Source organism: Hydractinia symbiolongicarpus, chromosome 6 (genome assembly GCF_029227915.1).
Source record: "Hydractinia symbiolongicarpus strain clone_291-10 chromosome 6, HSymV2.1, whole genome shotgun sequence".
Taxonomy (NCBI): Eukaryota; Metazoa; Cnidaria; class Hydrozoa; order Anthoathecata; family Hydractiniidae; genus Hydractinia; species Hydractinia symbiolongicarpus.
Window position 1 is genome coordinate 14,466,279 of NC_079880.1, and position 26,769 is coordinate 14,493,047.

General features: G+C 34.4%; 2 protein-coding genes across 2 annotated transcripts; both read left to right on the top strand.

Annotated features, from left to right (window-relative positions):
* Nucleotides 1–7,265: 7,265 nt before the first annotated feature.
* On the top strand, nucleotides 7,266–14,430 carry LOC130647124 (uncharacterized). Its single transcript, XM_057452870.1, has 3 exons — nucleotides 7,266–7,525; nucleotides 11,958–12,063; nucleotides 13,303–14,430. The coding sequence occupies exons 1-3, from the start codon at nucleotides 7,419–7,421 to the stop codon at nucleotides 13,435–13,437; spliced, it is 348 nt and encodes a 115-aa protein (XP_057308853.1). The 5' UTR covers nucleotides 7,266–7,418; the 3' UTR covers nucleotides 13,438–14,430.
* A 5,472-nt stretch (nucleotides 14,431–19,902) lies between these two features.
* Nucleotides 19,903–26,446, top strand: LOC130647119 (glycine betaine transporter OpuD-like). The gene is made up of 8 exons (XM_057452862.1): nucleotides 19,903–19,921; nucleotides 20,761–20,859; nucleotides 21,433–21,680; nucleotides 22,286–22,442; nucleotides 23,080–23,501; nucleotides 23,687–23,884; nucleotides 24,309–24,522; nucleotides 24,787–26,446. The coding sequence occupies exons 2-8, from the start codon at nucleotides 20,792–20,794 to the stop codon at nucleotides 25,823–25,825; spliced, it is 2,346 nt and encodes a 781-aa protein (XP_057308845.1). The 5' UTR covers nucleotides 19,903–19,921; nucleotides 20,761–20,791; the 3' UTR covers nucleotides 25,826–26,446.
* The last annotated feature ends 323 nt before the right edge of the window (nucleotides 26,447–26,769 follow it).

Below are 26,769 nucleotides of genomic sequence, written 5' to 3' on the forward strand. Positions count from 1 at the left end.
CTAAGTTATAGGTTTACATTAATGTGAATAATGCTATTCTTATGCTAATTCATGTTTGCAATATATTTTTATGACGGTTTGACTATAAAGTGTCCATGTGTTACCTTACCTGACAGTGATACCGCATGACATTTACTTTAGGGGTAAAGGGGTAAGGGGTAAAAAGATGGCGCTGTAGATTAGTGGTTATAGCTCTCGTACTGTGAGGGAGACTGGGGTTCGATTCCACTTGACAGCGATTCAACATGGGCAAGTGAATGTTACCATAGCCCCGGGTTAACCCAAGCCATGTGAGGGAAATTGGGGAGATGGCTCCATGTGTGGGCCGTTGGATGTTGTCGGGAGTTGTCTAGTAGAGCGCAGTCCCTAATAGAATCTGCGTAGCTCAAAATGAGCATTAAATACTCTAGGTGTCTTCATCTAAGCCATCGCCCTCCATTAGTGAGGCTAGCCATGTAATCTATCTATCTATATGGTTACTAGTGTGTGCCACCTCTTGTCCCCTTAGGGTGGCATGCAGGTTAATGAAAACAGTCATTTTGAATGAACATCGCTTCAAAAGCTATCAAAAGTGAGTATCTATTAGTCACGAGACATGAAAATAAATTGTTACTTACTTACTTTACTTACTCAACTTGTCATAGCAGGATGTCCATACTGACTTAAGCACAAATAAATGCTACAATGCTTGAGCTACAAGGGTAGAATATTTGAAAACTCTTAAATCAAAGACATTATATTGAGCCAAAGATATATTTAGCTTGTGTCAATTGTGGTGACTTCAATGAACCTTCTAGCTGTCCTGTAGAATGATAGGGACGACTATGGCTCTTACCTAGTACAATACCTCAAATAAGGTTCGAGAATAAAGCACCTTTTATTTATGTGGTAGCCAACTCATATGGTGGCCATGTTGGATTATACCTGCTTTGAGTATTGTCCTGTTTGCCCTATGTCAACATGCCTCTGCTTTGCCTGGCTTAATAAAACAAGTCAATAAATACAGGCACATGAGTTATAGTTCATTTTTGAGCAATAAAAATATAAGATTATGGGAGACAGAAACTTCTCAGATTATAAGCATCCACCCACCCTCCCATCTCATAAATAGCACTATATATATCTAATCTTTTATGTGATGCTAAACATTATGACAAGTGGCACTACCTTTCATGCACTTGCTTAACACTGTAGGCATGCAAATAAGCTTCCGGATTGGCTCACATTACCCAATTGTGATCAGTTTAAAAAATAGTGTGACATTTTCTGAAATTGCCAAAATGAGCATTTTTAGAGTTTCGGCATCAAATGGAACACATCTTGCCCTATTTACTTGAAATTTTAGTATGTTGGTCTTATGGTGGTTACCACCCTCAAATGAACTTTTGATTTCCAAAAACGTGGTAATTTTGAGGTTACCATCAATAATATAGGTTTTCCTTGTGATAGCAAATACTTGAGAAATAGTGGGGCTACCAAATTGAATTTTTTTTCATGTAAACTAGATAGCCCAAAGTCCTATACATTATCCAATATTTAGAATTGTTACAAAATATCTTGTTGATTAGTGGTCATCCAATCACCAATAGATTTGGCTACACTGTTGCTCTAGCTGCACTATTTCCTTGTATACACAACCATTTAGGTACAAGAGTTGTAAAGGTTTTTGTCCAGCGGTGACATTGGTTCATTTCAATTGCCATTTGCGTCTTTTACTGATGGGGATGTCAGGCTTCCTACAGTACTGTGAAAAGGTTTGTTAACATTGTGTTCGTGTAACGAGCGTGGTCTTTATGTATAACAAACATTCAAATATTCTATCGTGGTCACCACGCTAATATTATTATCTCCACAAAGGATCGTGTGTCCCATAATTATTTTCACGAGCTCCACGATTTTTATAGCCAGTATAATTTAATTTTTTTCTTTTCAAAAAAGTTTTTCATTGAAGTTAATTTGTTTGTTTCAGGTTTTATCAAGTTAAAAAAGCATATTCATAGTTTTTGCTTGGTGTAAACGTTTTTGTCATGGACGGGATTGCATTTTTAAGAAATTTCATTTGTCTAGAAAAGTTAAATTTGTCTGCAGCGATAGAAATGTTTTTTAAGATCCCATTATAAAAGTGTTTAAACGAAAATCGGCGATAGAAATGTTTTTTAAGATCGCATTTTAAAAGTTTATAAACGAAAATTAAAATCTATTATATAGCTAGATTTATGACAACGAATTAAAACAGCAAGTGTTAATTCATTTTTTTTCTGTCTGTTTTGATTTAATTGATAAACTAATACGGTCTTTGTTGTTTTACAATAGAAGTTATCTATCGTGGACGCCACGGTGTAATGTTTAATTTTTGTTCGTGTAGTCCATGAAACATGATCGTGAGGTCCACAATTGCTAAAAAATACGCATCGTGGGCTATCGTGGTTCGTGCGTAACATGAAATAAACACAAACCACGATGTTAACAAACCTTTTCACAGCACTGTACATCAGCCAAAAATTTGGCTAGACACGTGTGTGCAGCTTGTGTATTTTATTACCACTTGATATTATTATGACTTGTAACATTACATTACGTTTATGAATCCTGTTATTATCATTATATATATATATGTGGTAGCATGCACTGAGCCAATACTGGAACAGCTGCCGCATGTTACTTTTAGCTTATGATTATTTCGTAGCACATGTTCATTGTTCAGAAATGCATCGTGATTATCTGTTTATAGTAAAGTGAAAGTGTACCTTCATGATTGAAGAGGAAAAATAAAACAGACGAGTATGATCAACAAGGACATACTATTGTAAGAAGGGACAACCAAAACATGCATACTCTGTGGTAATTATATTTTCTTTGCTTTGGAAAAGCGTTTTTGTATATTTATCATGGTATTATTATGGGCAGCACATGTTCTCTGTCCTGCCTTACTTTGATTATTTTTTTACCCGCCATCCCGATCCATTCCTTATTTTACAAATTACGTTCCATGCGAATGATGTTGTATGTTACAAATGTTTCATAATACAATATTCTCTGTTAAGAATGGTAATGTGTAAAGAATGTACTGAGGAACCAAGACATTTATATGTCAGCTATAAAACTTGCAGCTAGAACAGACAGGTTTCCTAATATTCGGCCCCAGGCCTTTACGCAAACTGGCAGGCGAAACATAAACAAATATGGCACACAAACATAGGAATTCCTGCACGTTTCTCAATACCTTTGTACTTGCACGGAGGCCTGTTGCCAAAACAACCTTAAAATTTTTATAAGGTGCTAGAACGAGCCAAATTTTAATTAGGGAACCAAAAAATTGCTTCCATGCGACATTATTTATTCTTACTTTTTAAAAACCACGTGGAAAAGATGGCCAGTGAATATTACAAAAATTTAGATGATGAGAATAAGGGAAGAGTCAAAAATCGATTTTTTTTTAAAAAAAACGTCATTTCGACGTTCTATCTTCAACTCCCCCCCTCCCTAGCAGAAATGTCACACTAATTTTTGATATTTCCCAAATGCAAATATACCATTTTCCAGCATCTTTTGCATTCCATATGCTTTGCCGTGCGAAGCGTAAACCCTCTATGTGGCCTGGCCGCACTAACTATCTGTAAAAATAATCAACGCAAATGAGATACCCTATCCTATACAAAGTTGGCATGTATTGGCCACTTCGCAAAACTGAATTCTTTTTTCTGTAACCTGTTAAAAAAACAAATGCTTCATTTTTGTTTTCTTCTTTTCCGTATAAATGCTGCAAGCACTAATCAAAAGCTTTAAAATTAAAACTACAAAGAATTTGCTAATGGAATTATTTTGGAACATTCTACAGATTTATTTTTTTTACGATTTAATCCATTTGTTTCGTTCCTTTATAAAGACCATTGACCAACCTCAACCCCAGGCACTCTTTTCTTTAACATAATATGGATTCAGAGGTACCACAGAGTAGATCATGCTTCAAAGTATATTCTGCAAATTATTTACTTTGTAGTGCCGACCTAGTAGGCTGTATTGTGAGCAGTTTGTTTATGTTAGCTATATCTAGCTATTTTATAATACTGATTGTATATGTTCCAAGAAACAAGTGTTTTATTGATATTTGTTTACTTCTTTTTGAAAAGGAAAATTGATTTTTTGATAAACGTCATCAAAACCCCCTCCCCCAAACGCTGAAATGACGTTTTTTTTTGAAAAAATCGATTTTTGACTCTTCCCTAAAAAAAATATTTATGATAAAAAACTAACATTGACAAATGGATGTAAATTACCCAACCCATGTTGTTTACAAAACTGGGACTGTGATGTTTTTAAGGTCCCAAACATTGGATGGGGAGATATGAAGGACTTTTAAATACACACTCCTAATGAATTTACTCAAGAGTCTTTAAAAGCATAAATAATAATAATAATAATAATAAATATTTAAAGTGGCTAGCCCAGAAAATCACAAAAACCTATAGTTAGTGGATTGTTTCCACTGGGGGCCACTAGAACAAAAAAGAAACAAAAAATGATAAACCTTAGACTGCCTCAGCTCAATCAAACATAGTAACATTTATAATCTGTGAAAATTGAAAAGAAAAAGAATAAAAAACAAAAATTAAAAAGTTAAAAAGTGATCTCCATTAGAATTTGCCAAATACATTAGAGATGGAAGTCTTAAACGAAAGCAGACTTCCATCACAGGTCACTTGGTCTGGAAGATTATTCCACACTTTTGCAGCTCTAAATGGGAAGGCTTTTTTGCCAAATTCCGTGTTGACCAAGGGAAGTGTGAACCTGTTTTTTGAAGCTCCTCTTGTTTGATGATTATGACAGTTTTTTGTCAAAAGGAATTTTGAGCGCATGTAATCAGGAGCAATGTGATTCATGGCTTTGAAAACTAATATGGCATCGTTTTTGATGAGTAAATTATTCATTGAATATTCCCTCTCTTTCCCAAGAAAGGTACGGACACATTTTAATCGTTTTTCTAGTTTTCCCAATCTACCTTGGGTGGCACAAGCCCATGCCGAGGAGCAGTAGTTGAAATATGGCATGACAAGTGCATTAATTAAAAGGTTTTTTGTGTAAGGTGTTAAACAGGATGCAATGGTTCTAATTTTAGAATATTTAATTAGTATCTTTCTTTTTATGTCATTAATGTGCTTTTCCCATTGCATTTTTTGATCAAATGTTACCCCAAGATATTTAACTTTTTCGCTCCTCTTCAAAGGAATACCCATATAGTTGATAGTTTTGTTCTCAACTTTTTTTAACTGGCTGTGGTTGCCGAAAAAGATTGTTTCAGTTTTGTCCGTATTAATAGTCATTTTGTTATTATTCAGCCAGAGGTCGACTTGCGAAAGTTCTAACTCGACCTGGGAGACAAGGGTATCCAAGTTTTTATGAGACGAAATAATTATTGTATCATCTGCATATAGATGGTGGTAGTTTGAATTGATGACAGATTTTAAGTCATCAATATACAAAAGAAAGAGCAGGGGCCCCAACACAGATCCCTGCGGCACCCCAAAAGCGTCTTCATGAAGCAGATCTGATCCTGTGTCGTTTACAAGAGTCAGCTGCATTCGGCCCTGTCTGTCATTCAGGAAGTTGTGCTCAGAAATAAAATGAGACATTTGCTCATGCACTAACTTTTCAAAAATTTTCATAGGAATTGGCAAAATGGAGATAGGCCGATAATTAGTAGGATCTGTTTTATTGCCACTTTTAAAAATAGGCGAGACCCTTTTAGTCTTCCAACATTTAGGTACATAACCAGTAAATAAAGATTTGTTGAAAAGACTTGATAAATAAATACTTAAAACTGACGAACCTGCTTTTAGCAGTCGTGAACCAATTTCGTCCAAGCCTGTACCTTTATTAAGTTTTAGTGAACTAATTATTTTTTCGACACTTTTGGTCTCAATACGAGCCCACCGAAAATCGTGTCCACTAACAGGTGGATTAACATTAGTACTGTCAGAAGAAAATTTAGAGGCTAGTTTGGCACCAACACTGACAAAAAATGAATTGAATGTGTTGGAAATTTCTTTTGGGTGAGAAGTTTCTGTACCATCGTTTTGGACTACTCGTTTTATCGAGGTAGTATTGCCTGACTTATCAGGAACCAGTTTTTTTAGGGTTTTCCAAAGTTGTTTTGGCCGTTTTTGAAAGTCCTGCAAAACGTCATTATAGTACTCGTTTTTAAGTCGATTTTTGAGACCTATTACCTGGTTCCTTTTTTGTTTGAAAGCTTCCCAGTCTATGATGGATTTTGTTTTTGATGCTTTCCGTTACAAATACAAATCTTAAGAGGCCTATAATTTTTTTTTTGTTGGCACGTACAAAATGTTTACCACCATGTTATCAGTGATACAGAATTCTGTTTCATAAAATCAGAGCTCTGAGGTTGGTGGGTAGGTGGAGTATTTTACGTAAAGTATTTTAATTTGTTTTATGTCCAACAAACTAAAATTCATACATTTAACAATAGGTACTGCCAAGTCAAAGACAGGGATAAAAGCAAAAATTATACAGTTGTTGGGTTGCCCTTCAAACATAGGATGGATATAGAATTATATAGGAAATAGGAAGTCTAATCTATCTAGTTAGCTAAATGCCTTGCAGCTAAAAAAGACAAAAAAGCTAGTTAGCTATAGTGTTGAATGGATTGCTAGGAATGTCTCGCTACATATAAAGTGTCAAATTTTACTAACAAAACAAATGTTTACTTGAGCTAAAGGGCAGCTAACTAGCTAACAAAAAAATCAAAAGCACACAAAGACCAAAATTACCACATTTACATGACAACTCCACCGTAATTTTTGTGACCCAGTGCTGCGTGTACCATTACTAAGATTTAGCCTGTATGTCACATCGGAATCCAGTTCAAAACCGCCTCCTTGTTTTGAAATTGTGTTAAAACTGCAACCTTAGCGTGACGAAAAAATCTGTATACTTAACATGAAAATGTAGATTTTTTTTAACATTTTGTTTTAATAAAGAGTATTGTTTCATTATAATGAATTGATAGATGTTTTAAGCCTCCAGGCAATATTTCCCTACCCTATACTACATCCACTAAAGCGACGTATTGATATTTTTCGGAACAAATTTAAGCCGGATTTTCACGACATGATTATTTTCGTTTCTTATACGCTTATTTGATAACAACACAGATGGTGAAGGCGGGTAAAACGAAATCGTTGGACGTAATTCTCTCGTGGAAATCTGCCTTTATTGTTCGTCACAAAATGTTGTGTAAAAACATCTAAATTTTTTTGTGGCATGCATCGTCGGCAGAAAACACTTTTACTTCCTATAATACGTGCGGAGTTGCGTCAACTAGGATTATAAATCAAATTTAAATAGGCTTTTTTCGTTTTTGGTTTGTGTGGTGTAAACATTTAGTCGCGTCCATTTTGATGCACTTATGTCATATACTGTGCCTGTACATTATGAACGAAGAAAACGAAAGCCGAAGTAAAAAATCTCTTCCTGCACTGAGTACAGCTGCTAAATTGAAAAAACTGTAAGAATATAACTTTTTTATAGTTGTTTTTCTTTGTCTGGACCGTTACCAATATTAGCATTTTTATAGGCATACATGCAGGCATTTCATGATCAGTAGAACATCTGGGAGAACTCATAATTATCCTGTAGCTAACAGAATAGTTAGCCGATACAGGATAATGGTATGTACAGTGTAGACCTTTTTAGATGTTTAAATTTTTCGCGGTAAGTCCTTTTGGCTTTAAGAATTGCTTATCAGGCAAAAAAATGCAGGCGCTAGGTGAAGTGAGGTCCTTTTTTAGTCTGTTTCTTTGCACGAAGGTATCATTACGACTTTACATAAATATATGTCATTCAGAAGTTATCCATCTACGCTCAATAATAGTTTAAAGCCTCAAAAATTTTTCTGGGGAGAGAAATGGGTAAAAAACACCTTTCTTCAGCAAGCTAAAAATTTTTACATTCTTCTTCAATATCGACCGTAATTTATGCCTTCCTCGTGTTATTTGCACCAGAATATGTCTTTTCAATGTTTTTCAAAAATCTCAGGGTAGTGCGCGTTGTTGTTTCAAAAGCATGATAAATTAAATCGGCTAATTAAATTGTATAGGGCTGATTATACAGTAAGAGCTGTCCTTTTGTTATGATGATCCTGAGGCCATGCATTGTTCGCTAAGTTGGTATTTATATATAATACTAATTGGCAGGTATCAGTTTGAATAGTTGTTACACAGTTTTTTCTTGTTCTTATTTTTTATTAAAGCAACACATGTTATGGAAGATCAATATTGAAGAAAAATTTGAAAATTTAAGCAAAATAGACCTGCATATACCATATAATGAGCCATATAAGGGTCTGTTTATACTGTACATACCATATAATTATCCTGTACTGGCTAACTATCCTTTACTAGGCTAATTATCAGTTCTCCCTGACAGTAGAAGGTGCCTTGGGGCCTTTGACAAACATATGTTTTACATATGTCTTATCAGCATATGGCTAATTGATACTTGACTCCCTCCTCTCCTTCTCTATTATTAGCTATAAATATCAAAATAATAAAATTGAAGAAAGTTTTATCATGCTCTGCACAGTTACACCTGCCCAGTATCAACTAGCTAAGTGTACTTATCTTTAGAGTAACCCCTTACCCTTTTTACTAACGAAAACAGATACTCATTTCCGTTACATAAACAAAAATAACCTACTGGATAACTTACTGGATCCACCCATGTATGGTATTTGGTAGACCAACACTGATGGTACAGCAGGCAGTCTTTTTTTGACTTGTGTAGAGCCCCAAACAGTCTGGAAATGCAGTTGAATGAACGTTTTAAAAAGGTTTATATAATTGACAGACACTGCTTTCTCTGGTAGACTGTTCCATTCATTAATTACCTGAAAAACAAATAAAATTTTTATTTTATTTAGGCTACTGTTAGGCTTCCATATCATTTGTGGGTGTGCTCTTGTCAGTGAATTCCCACTCAATTTAAAAAAGACATTCCTGTTTAAATTGTCATACAAGGGTATGAAATCATGGGTATGTCTCCAGATCAGAGACATGAATTACATTGTTTTAGTCTTTCTTTGTATGGTAGATGACCAAAACCTGTGATCATCCTAGTAAATCTTCTCTGGACCTTTTCTATGTTGCCAATGTCCTTTTCTTTCTCGATGATTTTATACTGTATTCAACATGAGGTCTCACTAGGGATTTGTATAATATACACCAGTTGTTTTTGTTTTTTGCATTCAACCATTTGTTTCATGACACCCAAAGTCTTGTTTGCTTTTGACACAGCTTTTGCACATTGCTTCTAAAACTCATAGTTGCATTAACATACACACCAAAGTCCTTTTTCAACTTCTACAGTTTCAATTAGGTAGTTATCGATATAGTACTCATGGTGTTGATTGTTCCAACCAATGTGTAGACATTTACATTTATTTAAATAGAAAAGAATACACCAGTCTTTCAACCAATTAACCATAGTTTCAACATCATTTTGTAGTTGATCTGTATGACTTCTGTTTTTCACTTTTAAAAATAACTTTGTGTCATTTGCAAATTTGAGAACATGACTGATTACCTCATGATCTCTGTCGTTAATGTAAGGAATGAAAACAACAGATCCCAAAACAGATCCTTGTGATATATCACTAAGCACTGGTAGCTAAGCTGATTATTTACCAGAAATAACTACTCTTTGCTCTCTCCCAGATAACCAGAAGTCAATCCAGTTAGTAACATTTCTTAATTCTGCATGCTATGAGTTTTTAAGCAGTCTCTTATGAGGGACTTTATCAACAGCTTTACTGAAGTCCAAGTATACATCACCCACAGGGTGGCCTTGATCTTGATATCAAGGACTTTACAGATTTGTGAAGTCAGACTAATTGGTCTAGAATTGCTAACAAACCATTTTGATCCCTTTTTACAAATTGGGGTAATGTTTTCTTTCAACCATTCCTTAGGTACAACTTTTGTTTTGATGCTTTCCTTGAATAATATTGACAATGGTTCACATAGTTCTGATGACATCTCTTAAAGTACAGTTGGATACATGCTGTCAGGGTCTGATGATTTGTTTTGTAATGCATTCTGTTTGTTGCTCAGGAAGCTCTGTCAACAATTCTTGTGTAAAAACTGAGGCAAAAAGTTAATTGAACATATTAGCATTTTTTAAATGATTATGGATAACATTACCGTCTAAATCCTGCACTGGCCCTACTGTATCCTTGGTTTTCATTTTGCTTCTTGCGTATTTGTAGAATGCTTTGAGGTTTTCTTTAATGTTTTTTGCTAATTTTTGTTCAAATGATCTTTTGGCATGTTTTATTTCCTTAGCAATATTTAACATAGTCTTGATAATCTCTAGAATTGTCATAAGCATAAGTTTTTTTTCTTGCTTGATACACTTTATAATTCCACCAGAGTTGTTTGTCCAAAGCCTTTCTCTTTTTCTTTGGTACATACAATTTAACAGCTGTTTCTATTTTCAACTTATCTCATATTTGGTCTACAGATTTCCTATCAAAATTCGAATTAACAGTTTGATAGATATAGCCATGCAGTCATAAAGCTGTTAAATTTCCACTGGAAAAGATGTTAAAGAGTAAGCTGATAAAGGTTCCAATAATTAAAATCAGTCCTTTTTTATTTTTTTGTATAGTAATTGATCTTTCTCTTTAAAAAAATGAAAAAATGTGTCTATAGAATATATAGTTTTGTAATATTAAACATCATTTTTGCAGAAAGTTGACTCCTGTGGATCATTGCAAAAAATTACTGAAAAACAACTTATTTTCATTCTGATTTTGGTTGGTTGTGTACACATAGAAAAACAGAGCTGTTTCAGGTTTTGTTTTGATTACATAGAAAATAACCTTGAATGTTTTTTGTCAATATTTTTTGTCTTTATATGTTTATCAGTCACTGTGTTAACCCTCTTCTCGTAATCAGTCATATGCTATTCAGAAAGATCAAAATCCCAACAACCCTCCACTCAGCAACACCCTCTAATTCAAAAAACAGGTTCCTGACGTTACAAAACTTACCTTTTAAATATTGTGAGGTTGTCATAGTTAAGTGAATCCTCTTACACCAACATCAGGTTTACTCTTATAATGATGTTTCCAAAAATATGATGGTTCAGATAACTTACATTCAAAAATTTGAAAAACGCCTGAAATTTACTAGTCAGCATAATGAAGATCAAGAAACTAGTTCTATTTTTCTTTTCATATAATATTGCTACCTTTAAAATCACTGAATTATAAAACCTGCTTATAAAACATGACTATAAAGTACTGAGCTAGATACTAATCCTTGTTCGAACTCCAGGTGTAGCTCTGTGCGTACGTAGTCACAACACTGGTTTCTATGTCTATATGATAGATTTCATCTTGGAACTTCAGAAATAAACATCTTTCCTGGCAAAATAATGTCATTGTATGTGGAAACCATTACTTCTTGTTTGGCAAACAATTTTATAAAAATAAAAAAAATAGATTCAAAATTATGCCTATTTAGGCCAATTTAAGTAATATAATAACAAGGAATTAGGTCTCGAGATCAAAGATTTAATACTGACAAGTAAACAAAGAATCAAGTCAGAATCTTTAAGAAAGCCTATCTGGAAAGTGGGTTAATTTTTTTGCTATTGTTTTGCATCATAAATATGGTTTTGACAATTTTCTAGATCTTTACCCTTAAAAATTAATGTTTAAAAACCAAGGTTTTATTTTAAAAATTTAGTCTTCTTATTTTTTACTGTGTAAACGGCTTATTTTTCATAAAAAATGATGGCTGACAAACACCGAGTTTAAAGACACCTGACATGTGCTGTTTAAACCAGAAGAATTAAGTGTCCACAACAGTTATGATGTGAAGGTTAATTTTATGAAGGTGCTTATGAAATTATTTTTCTCAAACATGTTTTTGTAGGACAATTGACCGATTTGTTTTGGCACACTTCTTCCTGTTATTCTTCGTCAGCTTTGTTATTGGAGTTTTATTTTTGCATTCTACGATAACAATATGGGAATTCCAGGTAAGATATTGATATGGTTTAAATTTAAAGACTTGACAGATATTAAATGTGTAAGAAGGTTTTTTAGGATAAAATAAAGTGTTAAAACTTATGTAATAAAAAGATCAGAAACGTGTGAAATGTATGAAGTTGCAAACATTAAAAAAGTGATAATTATGTACGTATTTAACCAAGGGGAAGAAAAAACAATGTATTTTAACATACACAAAATTAATTTTATTGTGTATGGAGAATATAAATTTCAACATTTTTTAGATGTGTTTGCCATTTGACAACCCTGTTTTTTTTTCTTTTAACTTAAAAATTTGGATCCATTTGTTGGAACCATTTACATGATTACTTCACTTTTTAAATGAAATTATGCTGACAGATCTGACCTAAAAATATAAAAAATATCTGAACAGCCAATGAAGCATATTTCTTATCATTTAATCAAAACTATGATTACTGTGTAAAGTTAGATGGTGTAAGTACGTAAAATGTGTGATTAGTATCTTTTCCAGTTTGGAAAATTAACCTTTTGCACAGTTAGTCTGAAACTATGATCAGAATTTGATTTCTTATTACAAAATTTGTTAAATTTATTATAAGTAGGTTACAAAAATAATGGGACCCATTCTTATTAAAATAAGTCCAAAGTCCACGTTAAGCTTTTAAAACATCTTTTGATTTGTTCATGAAAAGTTATGTATGGACTCTCTTTATATGGTACTTTTTTAATCCCTTGATAAGTAACTTTTAGGTGATTGTTCATTACTGCATTCATATTTTTAATTTTATTATAAGTAAGTTTTAATTGCATTGTTTTGTTAAATATGGCATTTAAAAAATCTACTATAAGTAAATACAGCTGAACAACAAAAACATGAAAAAAGTTTAAAGAAAATAACAGGCTGTCTGAAACTTAAAAGCTGTGGAATCAGACTGGGTTGAAAACTTTTATGTCCAGCATTCTCTGAAAAAACCTTGAAAAATTAAAATTTGAATACTTTCGAAAAATATATTTTTTTGTAGTTTAAAAAACGTCCCTTCAGTATTTTAGTCACAAATTACGGCAAAAAAAACCCATAATAAATACCCCAAAAAGGACAAAAACCCTTCAAAACTTTAGAATTGTTACAAAATATGCAGACACCTGGAATACTATGCTTTTTCAATTGTATCAGCTTTTGTTGGGTTATTCAGAACATGCCACTAAAAGGAATCATGTGATGACGTAATTTTCTTTATTTTTTTTAGACTAACGAGGAGGCACTGTTAAGTACATTGGAATCTGCTACCCATAATTTCGATTGGAGTCGTGTGAAGGCAAACACGAATACTTTATCGGTTACTTTATCCAAGAATGAGACATTCAACATGGCAGTGAGATGAAGTTTGAGAAGTGTGTACAATGTATTATTTATATTTTTTAAACAATATTTTGTTGCAGCTCTTTACACCATCTTAGTCAACCATTTATAGAACATTTTGCCTAATCTTTATTCAGTACATACTTAATAAATCTCCTTAGGTTTTTTTGTATGTTTTATTTCAGGGTGACCACGCCAAAAATCTGAAAAATCTAAAATTTAAATCAAAATTATTGATTCCTTCTAGAGTCTCCTGAAATTTTGTGTCATTTACATGTCATTTTTTGAGACATTTATTTTATGCATTTCATGGAGTGATTTTTCATTGTCACGTTTTGAAAATAGTTAACTAGTATGTAGCCTAGGATAGGCTTGATCTCTCGTAACTGATCATTTCCCCAAAGTTCTAAAATATGGAATAGTTTTTATACGTTTTTTAATACTTAAATGGTGACCCCAAAACTTCCTAAAGTCGTCTAAAATATCCTAAAAATTGTGAATTTTTACATCAATGGCCACCCTGAATTTGCTTGTTTTTGTTCTTATTGTTTGACATGGAAATGAAATAGTTTCTGTCCACAGGGACACTGTTAAATTTCGCATGTTGCGCATTGATGTCTATATTAGAAATGATTTTTTGCTTTAAAAACTTGTGCTTTAGCTTCTTGCATATTAAAGTTTTTTTAACATTTCTATAACCAAGCGTCAGTCTTAATGTCGTATTTCATCTAGGCATCTATTCTTGAGTAAGTGCCCAGCTTCAAATAGGCACCCGATTTGCGTGCTCAAAACTTTCAGCCGAGCTTATAGTGCTCAGATTCTTTCAAAAACATTTTGCTCGTCGATTAGAAAAGCCTCAAATAACTCGTTCCTTTCCTCGTTTAAATAACCAGCGAAATATTTATGTGTGTGTCTTGAAAAGGCTGCAATGCAAGGCCTAAATACACTTAATGTCATGACCTAAACGTTTTTTTATATAAACAGGTCGGTGTTGGTTGAAATTATTATTTATAAACATACAGCGTAGCCATTTTTGTTATTTATATGAAGTAGTAATATCTGTAGTTAGAATATCTGTGTAAAAAAACTTAAAATATAATGCAAAATGTTGAAGAATACTGACATTAACGTTTGTACGTCATCAACGAATTTACAAGTCATTTTGCATTATAACAACAACATATATTTTCGTATGACATTTTTTTTTTCTTTTACATGTAAATTTTTGCAATAATAAATATCTTGGCGGTATGATTTGAATAAAAAAAATTGTTACTTGTAAAAAAGGTTTTCTTTATCTTCACCGATTGTCCATTACTGTGGGTGACCACTCCTCAGAAAAAGCATTACTAAAAGGTTTTTACTAAAGTTTTTTATCCAATATGGAGCAAAACGTGTTATGTTGCTTCTTTTGTTAACGTTGTCAACGTGTTTTTAATTTTCGACAATTTTTGTCTTAAATTGGCCTGTGTCAAAATACCAAATTTTGCCATCCGCCATTAGAAGTTACAAATGGAGGCTTTACGTTAATCTGACGTTAGAAGCAGGGGGAGAGATCTGATGTTAGGAAGGAAAGGAGGCCAGGGGTGGACAAACATTGCATGCAGTCTATGCAATCATATTATCAAAAATGGTGAGATTCAACAACCAACCCTTACATGCAAAATAAACTTTACGACATGAATTTTTGCGAGGTTTTTCGCGAAAATTTATGGATGTCGCGAAAATTTATTTTGGCGAATACGCTTTTTTGTTAGGAAAATTTATATTCTCTTGTCGCGAAAATGTATGACATTAAATCACATAGGAAAACGCAACCTTCTTCCCAGCGCCTATCAAAAAAGAGACAACAGGTGCTAGAAACTAGGTTGAGGAAACGCCTCTGTAAATCTTATCCCTGGAGCTTTTTTTCGCTTGCTGATATGTACGTGCTACTATCGTGCTCGTCACATACAATCCTGGGAACGAGAGTGACTGTGAAAGGAACTGGTGTCGGAATTGAGACAAGAAAGTTAGTTAACATACTAATATGCACTAATAATATACACAACCTCATTTCCAGGGCGCTCTTTCTGATAATCTTGGAAGACAAGAAGAAATGGAAAAGAGAAATAAAGCCCACGGGGTGAGGTTGCTAATACACCCCACAACCCCTTGATTTGATTAGATTTGATTTCTTTGCAAGATTTCATTCCATAAGTTTAAATGAAATTATAGCATTCACATGTTTCCTTTTGTAGATCGTTAAAAAAGAGAAAAAGCATGACATTTTCAGCTGCTACGATTAGCTTAAAATTCCAATTACATTGACGTCATCAAATTTACCATGAACCTGTTTGTTTTTATACATATATTCCAAGTTTTAAAACTTAAGCATAAATAATTCAAACACACGAACACAAATGTTTGGGCTTTTAATGAGCAAAATTCTCTGCAAATTCGGATTCCGTGCTAGGGACCAAAAATTAGTTCAAAATAGTGAATAAATTAATATAACAGCAAAGTTTTGGTTCAAGATAGGGAGAAGTTTAAACGTATTTTTGAGAACGAGAGTCAACTGTACAACTCTTCCGTAGAAGGATGGCATGTTAAGAAGCGCTTTTGATTGCTTTATGTCGTGGTGATATTTATGATTCAGTTTTAGAAAATTAAAAATAGACCGCGTAACAACATTAATTGTGGGGTCAGAACGAAATCAAATTAAATTAACGAATATCCAAACAATTACCGGAAAGGATGTTTATATTGTTTTCACTTCCGTTTCCGCAGAATCTCATTATCGAAAATGAGCTCTCCTCCTCTGGGTCTTCCAGTTTAATCTTCTAAAGTAAATATCCAACAAGCAACGTGTGAGCAGCGTTGAGCATGTATAGTACACAAACTTCAGCAACAATTAGAAAATTTTGTGTTGCTTAAAAAAATGGGTGTATTACACAAGAAAAACTATCCATAAGATCGTCTGTGTACGAACCATGTTTTGCATTTTAAAATCTCTAGGTACATTCTGTGTATGTTTGAGCAAGTCTTACGTGCTCTCACACAAACATATATCGCCCTCTTTAATTTTTTCGGTGAATTTTAAGAGTCTCTTAAAGGACACAAGAGCTTGTGAAAAGGTTTCGCCTAATAGTTAAAAATTGTAAAACAAAATTTCATATAGCAAAATTTACCAATAAAAGAGACAACCACTGAAAGCACAATATGGCTACATTGAAAACACCGACCACAGAAATTCTGTTTCTACAACGAATTACCATGTTTCGCAAGCTACATTCCGTCCAAGAAATGGTTGTATGATAGTTAAACAAAAACATAGAAAGGTATGGAAAAAAGGTTGTCATACTAGTTTTAGACCATTTCACTCTTAGTAATTCGCGTGGCTTTCTTTTTCTTTTACTGATTAGCACTGGGAACGAGGTTGTTCTATCTTTACGTTGTGACATAGTTAATTCCACATAATTTCCATTTCAATTTGTTTCCTGTGGCTTACTAAGTTCACTTAAGGGTGACACAGTTCTATAAACGGCAAGTAGGGAAAAACCAGGAAAAAAATTACGTAGTTAAAAAATTTATTTTGCTGAATCAATGACTAGAGGAAACTAAGCAAATTTATCTTGAATTTTAAGTTATTGCTATGGTTGTTGATCAACAACAAAAAGAACAACGATATATATAGAGGTATATTTCTCTTGTTTCATTGTAAATAGTTTGGGGAGAGGGAGAGGATGTTAGGTTTGGCATTAGGGAGTCCCAAACGAGATGCCTGTGATAACACCTGTGTCTCTGGTGAAAACGCAACCTTCTCAGCGAGTCTCGTGGAAACGCCTACATCTCGGTGACTCTCGTGGAATTACCTACATCTCAGCATATCTCCCACTACCAGCTATCATATTATTTTCTTCTAGTATCTTTTAGCTTACTGGCATAAAATCCATAATGGCTACTGAAATTGCATAACTAAATTTGATAAATAAGCTTCCTATTCTAAAATGCCATACGCTGCTAACCAGATTGTACAGAAAGAAGTGTCTATCTGGGAGCCTGGATTTACCACAGTCCTTTGCAGAATCTTTAGAGTCTGGGATAAGGAGAACACTAGTGTCCATGCCATGTGACCATTCCTCATACTGGCCTACCATCCTGTATTTGGATAAACATTGGGCTTCTACTGGCACTAGAGTACTGGATGCTACATCAAAAGTCAAGCCTTTCAACAGGTGTAAATGCTAGCTTTAGCGACCACAATTGTGTAGAGCTGTAGGTTCACCACCATGAGGCGACGCTGATAATATCATGATTTTTTAAATATTTTCACTGAGAACGCGTGTCTTTGCTATGTGGGAAACCTGTGGTTGATCATGGTAGATATTTTATCGTAGCTAAAACTATTATGTTTTTCTTGCTATTTTTTTTTTTTTTACTTTAAATACAAAGTGAATTTCCAATTAAATTCGGATTAAAATGTGACTTTATCTGAAAAGAACAAATTCTCAACTGACACGTCCAAAAAGTATAAATACATATAGGAGCAGCTGGAGGACTGGGGAAGATATAAACAAATATGATCGTCCATTCAGAGCAAACACAGAGGATCAGTTATATTTTGTTGTCAAAATGGAATTGGTGCGTCCTCGTAATTTATTTGAAAATCAATTTTGTTCGACTGACTTTTAGTCTCAATTTCTTGACTGTCGGTTTCTTCTGACTCGATCATGATGGCTTGGGAATGGCTTGAATACCTGAAGCAGCACAATGAATCGGTAATGAATGGATTTGACAAAACAGATATCACAGAAACTGTTAAGAAAGTAAATGAAGTTATTTAGTTGTTAACTTTATGATTTTTTTTATTTTACTGAATAAAATAATCTTTAAACTGACTCCTTTCAAACTTACGCGTTCCATTTATTTTTGAACATAATTTAAGCAAAAAAATAGTTAGTTGGAAGTCCTAAATTGTCTTTACACTGCAAAATACTGGGCAAATAAAGAAGAATTCGTCAAAAAAAAATTTCGTCGGAAAAAAAAATTCGTTCTTAATAAATATAAGTCAAGAAGGCAGAAATTTGTCACTTTTTACCGACGACTTTTTTACCGATTAGGTAACAGGGGAGTACATTACGAGTCTATTCACCTCTCCCCTCTCGAAAATGTTTTACCCAGATTTATCTGAAAACACGATAGCAAACAGAACACCCTGACAACTGCGATATAAACGGCGTGAAAACGTCTTAAACGGAAGTAAGCCTTAACTCAATAGACATTACGAGCTGGTTTATTCAACTGTTAAAATTTAGAGCGGTCATCTTGAGGTAGCTATCTGAGAATCACCACAACCCAATATTTGTGACAATGCAACGCTGTGTCAATTCCGGATCTGCTTAAGATCAAGCGAGATTTGGGTATAATATACTAACCCGCTATAAAACTCAGACGAGGAGTGTTTTACAGAATCTCTGTAAATCGAGGTTGCCGAGTTGTAAAAATTTATCAGAGAAAACATTTTTCAACTTCTTTGCTAGGGTCTCCCATCTATTTTATGTTGTAATGTGTAGTATCTTCCAACAGGCCATGGGAAAGTACAATAAAGTAAATTAAATTGCTTATGATAGCAAAAACTTAAATTAAAAAACTTACCACGAAAAATTCCCCTGTCCTAGAATTTATTATTAAAGTATTTAAAACATTTAATATCTACAAACCTAGCAACGAGTTAATTGTAATGAAGGTTATTAGGTGGAAGCAATAGAGTGTTCTTATCGCTTTCACCTAGTATAATAGCAACCTCGATCCCAGGGCTTCTTATCTCCTTTAAAAAAGAAACCGAAAATTAAAAATTATTGAACAGTCAACACTGCCTGGCCAATGCTACGTCGCAAGAGGTATAGCCTGGGTAAATACGCCAGGAAGGTTTCTACGTCAATCGAACTAAATTCACACCACGTCAAGTAAAGGTTTAAATTGCAGGACCGTATCACCAATTTTTTGCAATATCATTGGTTAATATGCAATAAAATTAGGTGGAGGATGCGTCTTCAGCCTGATCTAGGGGGTTGTAATTTCAAAATATATCCCTGGCGCTTCGGCCTCCATTCATATTGGGGCCTTACCCAATGATAAGTAAAAAAAATACCATATTATTGGTTGGCTAAGTTACGACTGCTGAAGGATGATGATTAATTAATGACGTCTGCGTAATATAATTATTTTTTCTTTGTGTGGATTGCCAAGTTATTTAGCCATTTAAAAATAAATTCAATTCATGTTGTAATTAACGTAGTTGTAAAAGAAACGCTTTGAAAACGTCAAGGGAAATGTTAGTATGAACGTACGAGGAAAGTCGTTTCATTTATAGCGAAGTAAAGAAATTAACAGGTAACGTCGTAATTTTTTTTCCAACTTTAAAAGAGCATATGATATCGCTATTGTTCCTGATATGTTGTTCTGTTTGTAATGTTTTTGTAATGACGAAACCGCAACAAGGTACTCACGATATCTATAAGCAGGTGCTTGTATACATACATCTTCTCTTCTCTTCTCTTCCGCTTCTCTTCTCATCCTTTTCAGGCATAATTAGCATTCATTTTATATTTAGGGGCGTTTTACAAGTCGAAAAGTGTACGCTTAACATCAAACCGACGTTTAGACTTTACGCCTTTTTTCCCTGTCCTAAATTGCAAGCCCTTGAAATACGCTCTAGTGGAGCTTACACGCAATAAAATAGTTCAAAAGAGTTTCATAAGATTCTCCAAAAAATCAACGAGTATAAAATATTTAAACGTTTGAAGGACTTTTTTCTGCTTTTCGATTTAAGAATAACCTGGACCCTAGGCTTATTTTTCCTTTTTATATCATCTCGTCATTCAAGTTTAAGAAAAAGATAAAGGATCCCGGGGTCGAGGTTGGTTTGTAAATCATCCCTTTTAGGTAGAGGCAGGGCGGGGCGGGGCGGTGTGCGTGTTAAAAGGTACTCACTTTAGAAGAAATGAAATATTTTACGAGAATGTTTGCAACCGTTGGAATTGGGCTAAAAAGCAGTCTATACAAATTCAACAGTCATTTTTCTAACACAAAAATTCTTTCTGGTTAATTTTAGGCGTAAAAAAAAATTATTAAATAAATAAATATACAACACTTGTCAAAAGTAACAGTTTGCGAAAGTGAGAGCGATAGTGCTAAAAGTGGAAAACAGATAACAAATTTGGAAAAAAATTTTAGTCAAAACAGCCGTTTTTTCTAGGAGGATAGAGAAGTTGTCTTTCTTCATCTTGCTAAATTTCATGTACTGCATAAATGTCCCCCTACATCCGCACAGTAAATATCCGAAATATTATTTCTAATTTAGATATCTGAAAGAAAAAAATTGGGAAAAGAAAATGGATAAGTACAGGCATGATCAACCGGATGATATTATCCTGAAAAGACAAGAGAGATTCCGAGAGCAGTAAGTAGCTGGTTTCTATGTGGCCACTTGTTTAAATCTTTCTCGACTGCGTAATTTATCAAGCTTTATATTTAACCTCGTTTTCTGTGTTTCTGGCTGGAGCCGTTCCTTGGTTGATAAAAATTCTATATACGAAAGTAATTTTTATTATTTGTGTATATAACGGATATTTTTAAAATCTGCGATTAATTAAGCCCCATGATTTTTATAAAAAATATTACTATTCTCTTTATACGTGTGTATTATGAATAAGTTATAAAGCAACCTCGTCTCCAGGAGTTTTTCCTGTTTGACTTTCACATCAGGCAACAAACTCTGAAAACGAGGATGGTTATGAAGCATAATTCCTCAAACTCAAGGCTAGTTGGATCTCTATTGCGTTCGTAAGAGGCCTCAGGAAACGAGGTTTACGAAAAGCAGGTTTAGATAATAGGTAAAAATTCAAATAAATCTTAATGTTGTTACACAACCTCGTACCCAGAGCTTCTTAGGTTTCTTTATATCGGAACGTTACTTGATGTAGCACTGGGAAAGAGATTGGCTATCACAAACATAAAACTTTATACTTTATAGCTGGTTAAAAATACAGGGTGGAATTGGCAACTTGAAATTCTACTGCAACCCTCTAACGGCCATTGGTTCGTTTGTTCTGGTATGGGCGTTGGTCATCTGGGCGTTTACAGATAATGACAGTCACCAGTTGTTGCAATCAGCAAAACAGTGGATCACAGATGTTTGGACATGGCTGTACATAGCTGATCAATTTATATGGACAGGATTTGTTGTCTTTATCTATTTCAAGTGGGGACATTTAAAATTAGGTGAGCTTATTTGAAGGCTGATCAATTCATATCAATCACAGATCTTTTCGAAAAGAGTACGAGGTTTTCGATATACACAAACCGTATGTACCTTGTGTTAGATGAAACGTAACATACATTTTTACACTTTCATTATAGCCATATATTTTCTGCACAGCTAACACAATTTGCTTACAGGCACGTGTGTAAATGTATCAGTATCTTGGAGTTAATTTTCGCGAGTTTTTTTGGGTCAATTTCGCAAAATTCAGTTACTGCGAAAAATATTAAGTAACTTCATACCGTCCTCCGTCATATCAAAAAGGCAAAATACCTGCGGACGAGGGTGATCTATAATAGATATGTAATGGTCAATTTTAGCATTCTTTACTTCATTTTTCACCTACTGATAGCCCTGTGGTGGAACGTTCTCTTTCGGTGAGAAAGGTCTTGGGTTCAAACCCCAGCCAAGTCATGCCAAATGCTATAAATGTGTGAATCGATCCTTTCTACTTAGCGTTCTGCATGAGAATAGGAATGATATTTGAGGTGGCTGTCTAGTCGATCAAGTAAATATAGAACGCATACACTATTATATTCAAATGATCAGGTTTCTTCTGTTTCAGGCAAAGACGACGATCTCCCTAACTATGATGATTTATCCTACTTCGCAATGGTGTTTTGTACTGGGCTCAGTGCTGCAAAATATTACGCAGGAGTAAAGGAACCAATTGACCATTATACCTATAAAGGTTCCGAAGACATTTTAACATACTGGGGAAAGTATGAAGTGATTGCATCGTTGTGTTTTCGTTTTTTGTATATGAAACCGTGACGTTCTTGGTGATCGAGCCTGGGATGCTAGCTCTATTTTTCTATGGTCCAACTTTGTACAAAAACTGTGAATTTGCAGACTTATAAGTTCAAACTCCACAAATGTGGGAGTATCTTGTGATTTGCCAGCATGTGTGTAGTCTCTTTTAATCTGTGTTCAAAATTGTAGTTGGCTACTTTGTGTTAAGGATGCACGAAATAACAATGCCGGGGATATGTACGACAAATCCTTTGATTGTATGAGCTTCGTAGCCATATTTTCTGCGTTCACAATGGCTGCAATACTGCTTTATGTCGGACCTCTTGAAGAGTAATCTATTACTTCTTACTACTAAGCGAATGCACAAAATAACAATTCGGAAAAACGTTTTGACGTACTAATGGCTAGTTTTAGACAATTGCTAGTCTCAGTTTTTATTATCACGTGTGTAAGCACCAGTTCTCAGTAATCAATACTTAACGTACCTAAAATATGTAGTATTTTAGTTGGCGACAATCTGATAACAAAATTATGACAGCAAATACTTGCATGTATGTAATGTCAGTAGTTTTATCACTAACATGCTATTTTCTTATGGATTTTCAGGAATTCGTCAATGCAACAAGCGCAGAATGCCATCAATCTAACACTTTTTCACTGGGGCATACACGGTTTTGCCATCTACACGCTCCCTGCCATACTTCTATCTTTTATGGCGTACAGAAAAGGATTACCCATCACAATGAGAACAACTTTGTATCCACTTCTCGGGAAGAAAATAGAAGGAAGAGCTGGAGATCTGATAGATTTTGTATCTATCATTGACATCCTATTTGGTGTATCGGTTGGTTTGGCTATTGGTGCAAACATACTTAACAGTGGGTTGCACGAATCGTTTTCTAACTTTGATGTAGTTAGTGGGAATCAAATCGTGATTGTTTGGTCCCTAACAGCAATTGCAACTGTATCAGTTTTATCTGGTTTGAATATGGGAATAAGACATTTATCTGTAATAAGTTTAGTAGCAGGTTAGTAGTGACGTTTGTACTTTTAGTGGTTGTCGTTTTTGTTGCTGTTGTTGTCGATCCCGCATGATTGTCGTTGCTGTTCTTGTTGTTGTTTTCGTTGTTGTTGTCGTTGTTGTTGTCGTTGTTGTTGTTTTTTTGTTGTTTTTGTTGTTATTGAATTGATAAGCAATGACCTTATGTTTTAGGAACATGTGTATTTTTGGTCATAATAGCTATCGAGGATACTTGGTACATCCTAAACCTTTTTGTTCAGTCAGTGGGTTATTACTTGCAATTTCTCATTGGAACTGGTCTCTACACTGGTGCATTCTCACAGACTGGCAATTTGCCGAACCAGAATCCTGAAAGCAAGAATTGGATACACAAGAACACCTTATTTTATTGTATGACGACGTGCTTTTACTTTTCGATTTTTGTGACTTACATTAAATTCAGTTACTTGAAAAAAAGATTATGACACTGATGTGTCCTTTCTTTACATTTGGCGACAAGACGAGCATTTGTCAATAAGCGTAGAGCCGGTAGAGCCGGTGAGAGAATTTTCAACGCCTTCTGAAAACACACAGAGATCTTTAATCTGTGCAAGGCGACGTTAAGAAGATTGGTGTGTGTGTGTGTGTGATATTATGAATGCGAATTTAACCGTTAATTTGCCAACCTCAATCCCAGCACTTTTTGCTACCTGAAAAAAAGTTATGGGCATTTGCTGCAGGTGGCATTAATGAATTCAAACATAAAGTGTTCTTCTGTAAATAGACATTGCAGGACATTGTTCTTGTTTAATTACTTCATCTACATTTTTTCTAGGGGGATGGTGGATCGCGGTTGCGCCTATGACTGCCACGTTCATCGCCAGAATAAGTCGTGGTCGTAAAATTAGCGAGCTGATTCTGTATTGCTGTTTCTTACCCGTCCTGTGTTTATTTTTATGGATGACAGCGTTTGGTGGCATTGCGATTAATATGCAGCATCTTGCGATGAATGGAAACATTACGTGTGACATGTACAACAACGGAAAAAGGTATAAACTCTTTAAACAGCTTCGCCACAATGGTTTTTCTTTGTTGTGAATAAACAAGAGGCATTGGAGACTATCCACTCGTTCTTGCATCTTTTATGAGGATAAAATAACTTTTTGTAAAATTACTATTTTCGAAAAAGGATGCAATCCAGATAACGCAAACTCCTGAACTTTCACCATTACTTTCTCTAAAATTTTTATAACTCGCACAAAAATATGTTTAGAAAGTTTTTTTCTCCATGGAAAAAGTTTTATCTATTCTAGGAACAGCAACTACACTGTCTGGACAACTCAATACAAAAATGTCGATAATTTGGAATGTCTAGATGAATCAGCTCGATTTTTCGCCATTATCGATAAATACGACGGTGTTGCAAAGCTTCTTTATTTTTTTTCCATGCTGTCTATGCTATTACAATATGCGACACACGCTGACAGCGCTTCCCTTGTTGTTGATATAATCTCCTCGAATGGGAAAGACAACCCTCCTATCATGCAGAGAGTCCTGTGGACGCTCACACAAGGAGCTGTTGCGACCGCGTTGATTAAATACTCCGAACATACTCCGAATGCAGAAAGTACAACTGACGCAATTTCGCCCATCTCCATCATAGTTGCATTTCCTATGATCATAATATTGAACTGTTCGTGCATTGCCTTATGGAGAGTTTTGAGTAACGAGCGTTGTTTCAACTTAGACACGGAGTTTGTGGAGTGGCATATGTACTACGGAAACATAAACAAGGTTTCTTTGTGGAAGGATACTTTGATTGCGTTAGTGTGTCCATGGTTAATCATGGGCGACATTCGGTTCAAACTGAACGAGGACAAAAAGTGGCATTACAAGATTTGGGCGTATTTTAGTTTTGGTCTCTTGTTTTACTTGTGGATAATATTATTAATAGTGGGAGAGTTCGTCAACAATGTAGATAAATTCGGATGGATTAGTTTATTGGGATTTTTTGTTTACTCTGCGTATTACCGACAGATTTTACGACGTCGCCGACACATTGCTGGAAATATTATCGAGGACGTCATTGTCATGGTAATTTATCCGTTAACTATTTTGCAAATGCACGAAGAATTACATGTCGAACCGCAAAGTGACGCGCCACACCTTCCTCCGGATGAAGAGGATCAGTTTGAACCAGGATCGCCTTCGTCCGGTTATAATAAGCCTGACTTTTCTCCATCTGTGGTGAAACTTGATATGGATGATATTATCGAAGAAAAGAGTGAAGAACGGAGCAACAGATCAGGAGTACATAACAATGGCTATGCAGAGTCGACACTGTCTTTTTAGTAATATCAAAACAAACACTGATACATGTTTATTTTTGCTGAAATTGAAAGTTTAATACTTGCAGTCTACAAAAAAACAAGCTTACTTTGTTGAAAGGTAGTAGAAATTCGAAATAGAATCGAAGGGGTGACTTTTGACAGTGGATACAAGATTTTTTTATATATCTATAATTTTATGTAATTTGTAAAATTTAGTAAATGTTATATAACTCATACATAATTTTTTCGTGACCTTGAACCTTGAACACAGAAGAAGGAACATAAATGATAAACCTTAGTCCGTCTCAGCTTAATCGAATATAGCAAATATTTTTGATCATATTTACTTATCATATCTAAAAAAACAGAAGTGGTCTCCATCAAACTTTCTCAAAAATATTTGACACTTAAAAGGTCTAAGTTATTCCACATTTTTGCTGCTCGAAATGGGAAGGCGGTATTGCTAAATCCGTTTTGACCAAGGAACGCGTAAACCTGTTTTTAGAAGCTTCTTTTATTTAGTGATTGTGGCAATTTTTTGCCAAAAAGAATTTTGAACGCATATAATCAGGAGCAATGTGGTTCATGGTTTTGAAAACTAATATGGCATCGTTTTTGATGAGTAAATTATTCAATGAATAGACATATTTTATTCGTTTTTTAGTTTTCATAATATATCTTAGGTGGCACAAGCCCATGCTGAGGAGCAGAAGTTGACACCACAAATGCATTATTCATGCATTATTTACTTCAGATTCTGGTAGTAAGTTTAAAATATTTAATAAGGAATTTTTCCATTTGTATCATTTATGTGCTTTTTTAATTTATTTTTTGATCAAATATTTAACTTTTTTACTCAAAGCTGCAACATAAGGCTCTGTGGACCTGTGTAGTTTACAAGAGTTAAATGCATTCGACCCTTTAACAGTATCAAAACAGATTTAAAACCTTTTTAGGGTCACTGAA

Coding starts and splice junctions, on each gene's coding strand:
- LOC130647124 (XM_057452870.1), top strand. CDS start 7,419: ATGCACTTATGTCATATACTGTGCCTGTACATTATGAACGAAGAAAAC. Junction 7,526..11,957: donor GCTGCTAAATTGAAAAAACT/GTAAGAATATAA, acceptor ATGTTTTTGTAG/GACAATTGACCGATTTGTTT. Junction 12,064..13,302: donor TAACAATATGGGAATTCCAG/GTAAGATATTGA, acceptor TATTTTTTTTAG/ACTAACGAGGAGGCACTGTT.
- LOC130647119 (XM_057452862.1), top strand. CDS start 20,792: ATGGATAAGTACAGGCATGATCAACCGGATGATATTATCCTGAAAAGA. Junction 23,885..24,308: donor CAAGAACACCTTATTTTATT/GTATGACGACGT, acceptor CATTTTTTCTAG/GGGGATGGTGGATCGCGGTT. Junction 24,523..24,786: donor ATGTACAACAACGGAAAAAG/GTATAAACTCTT, acceptor TATCTATTCTAG/GAACAGCAACTACACTGTCT.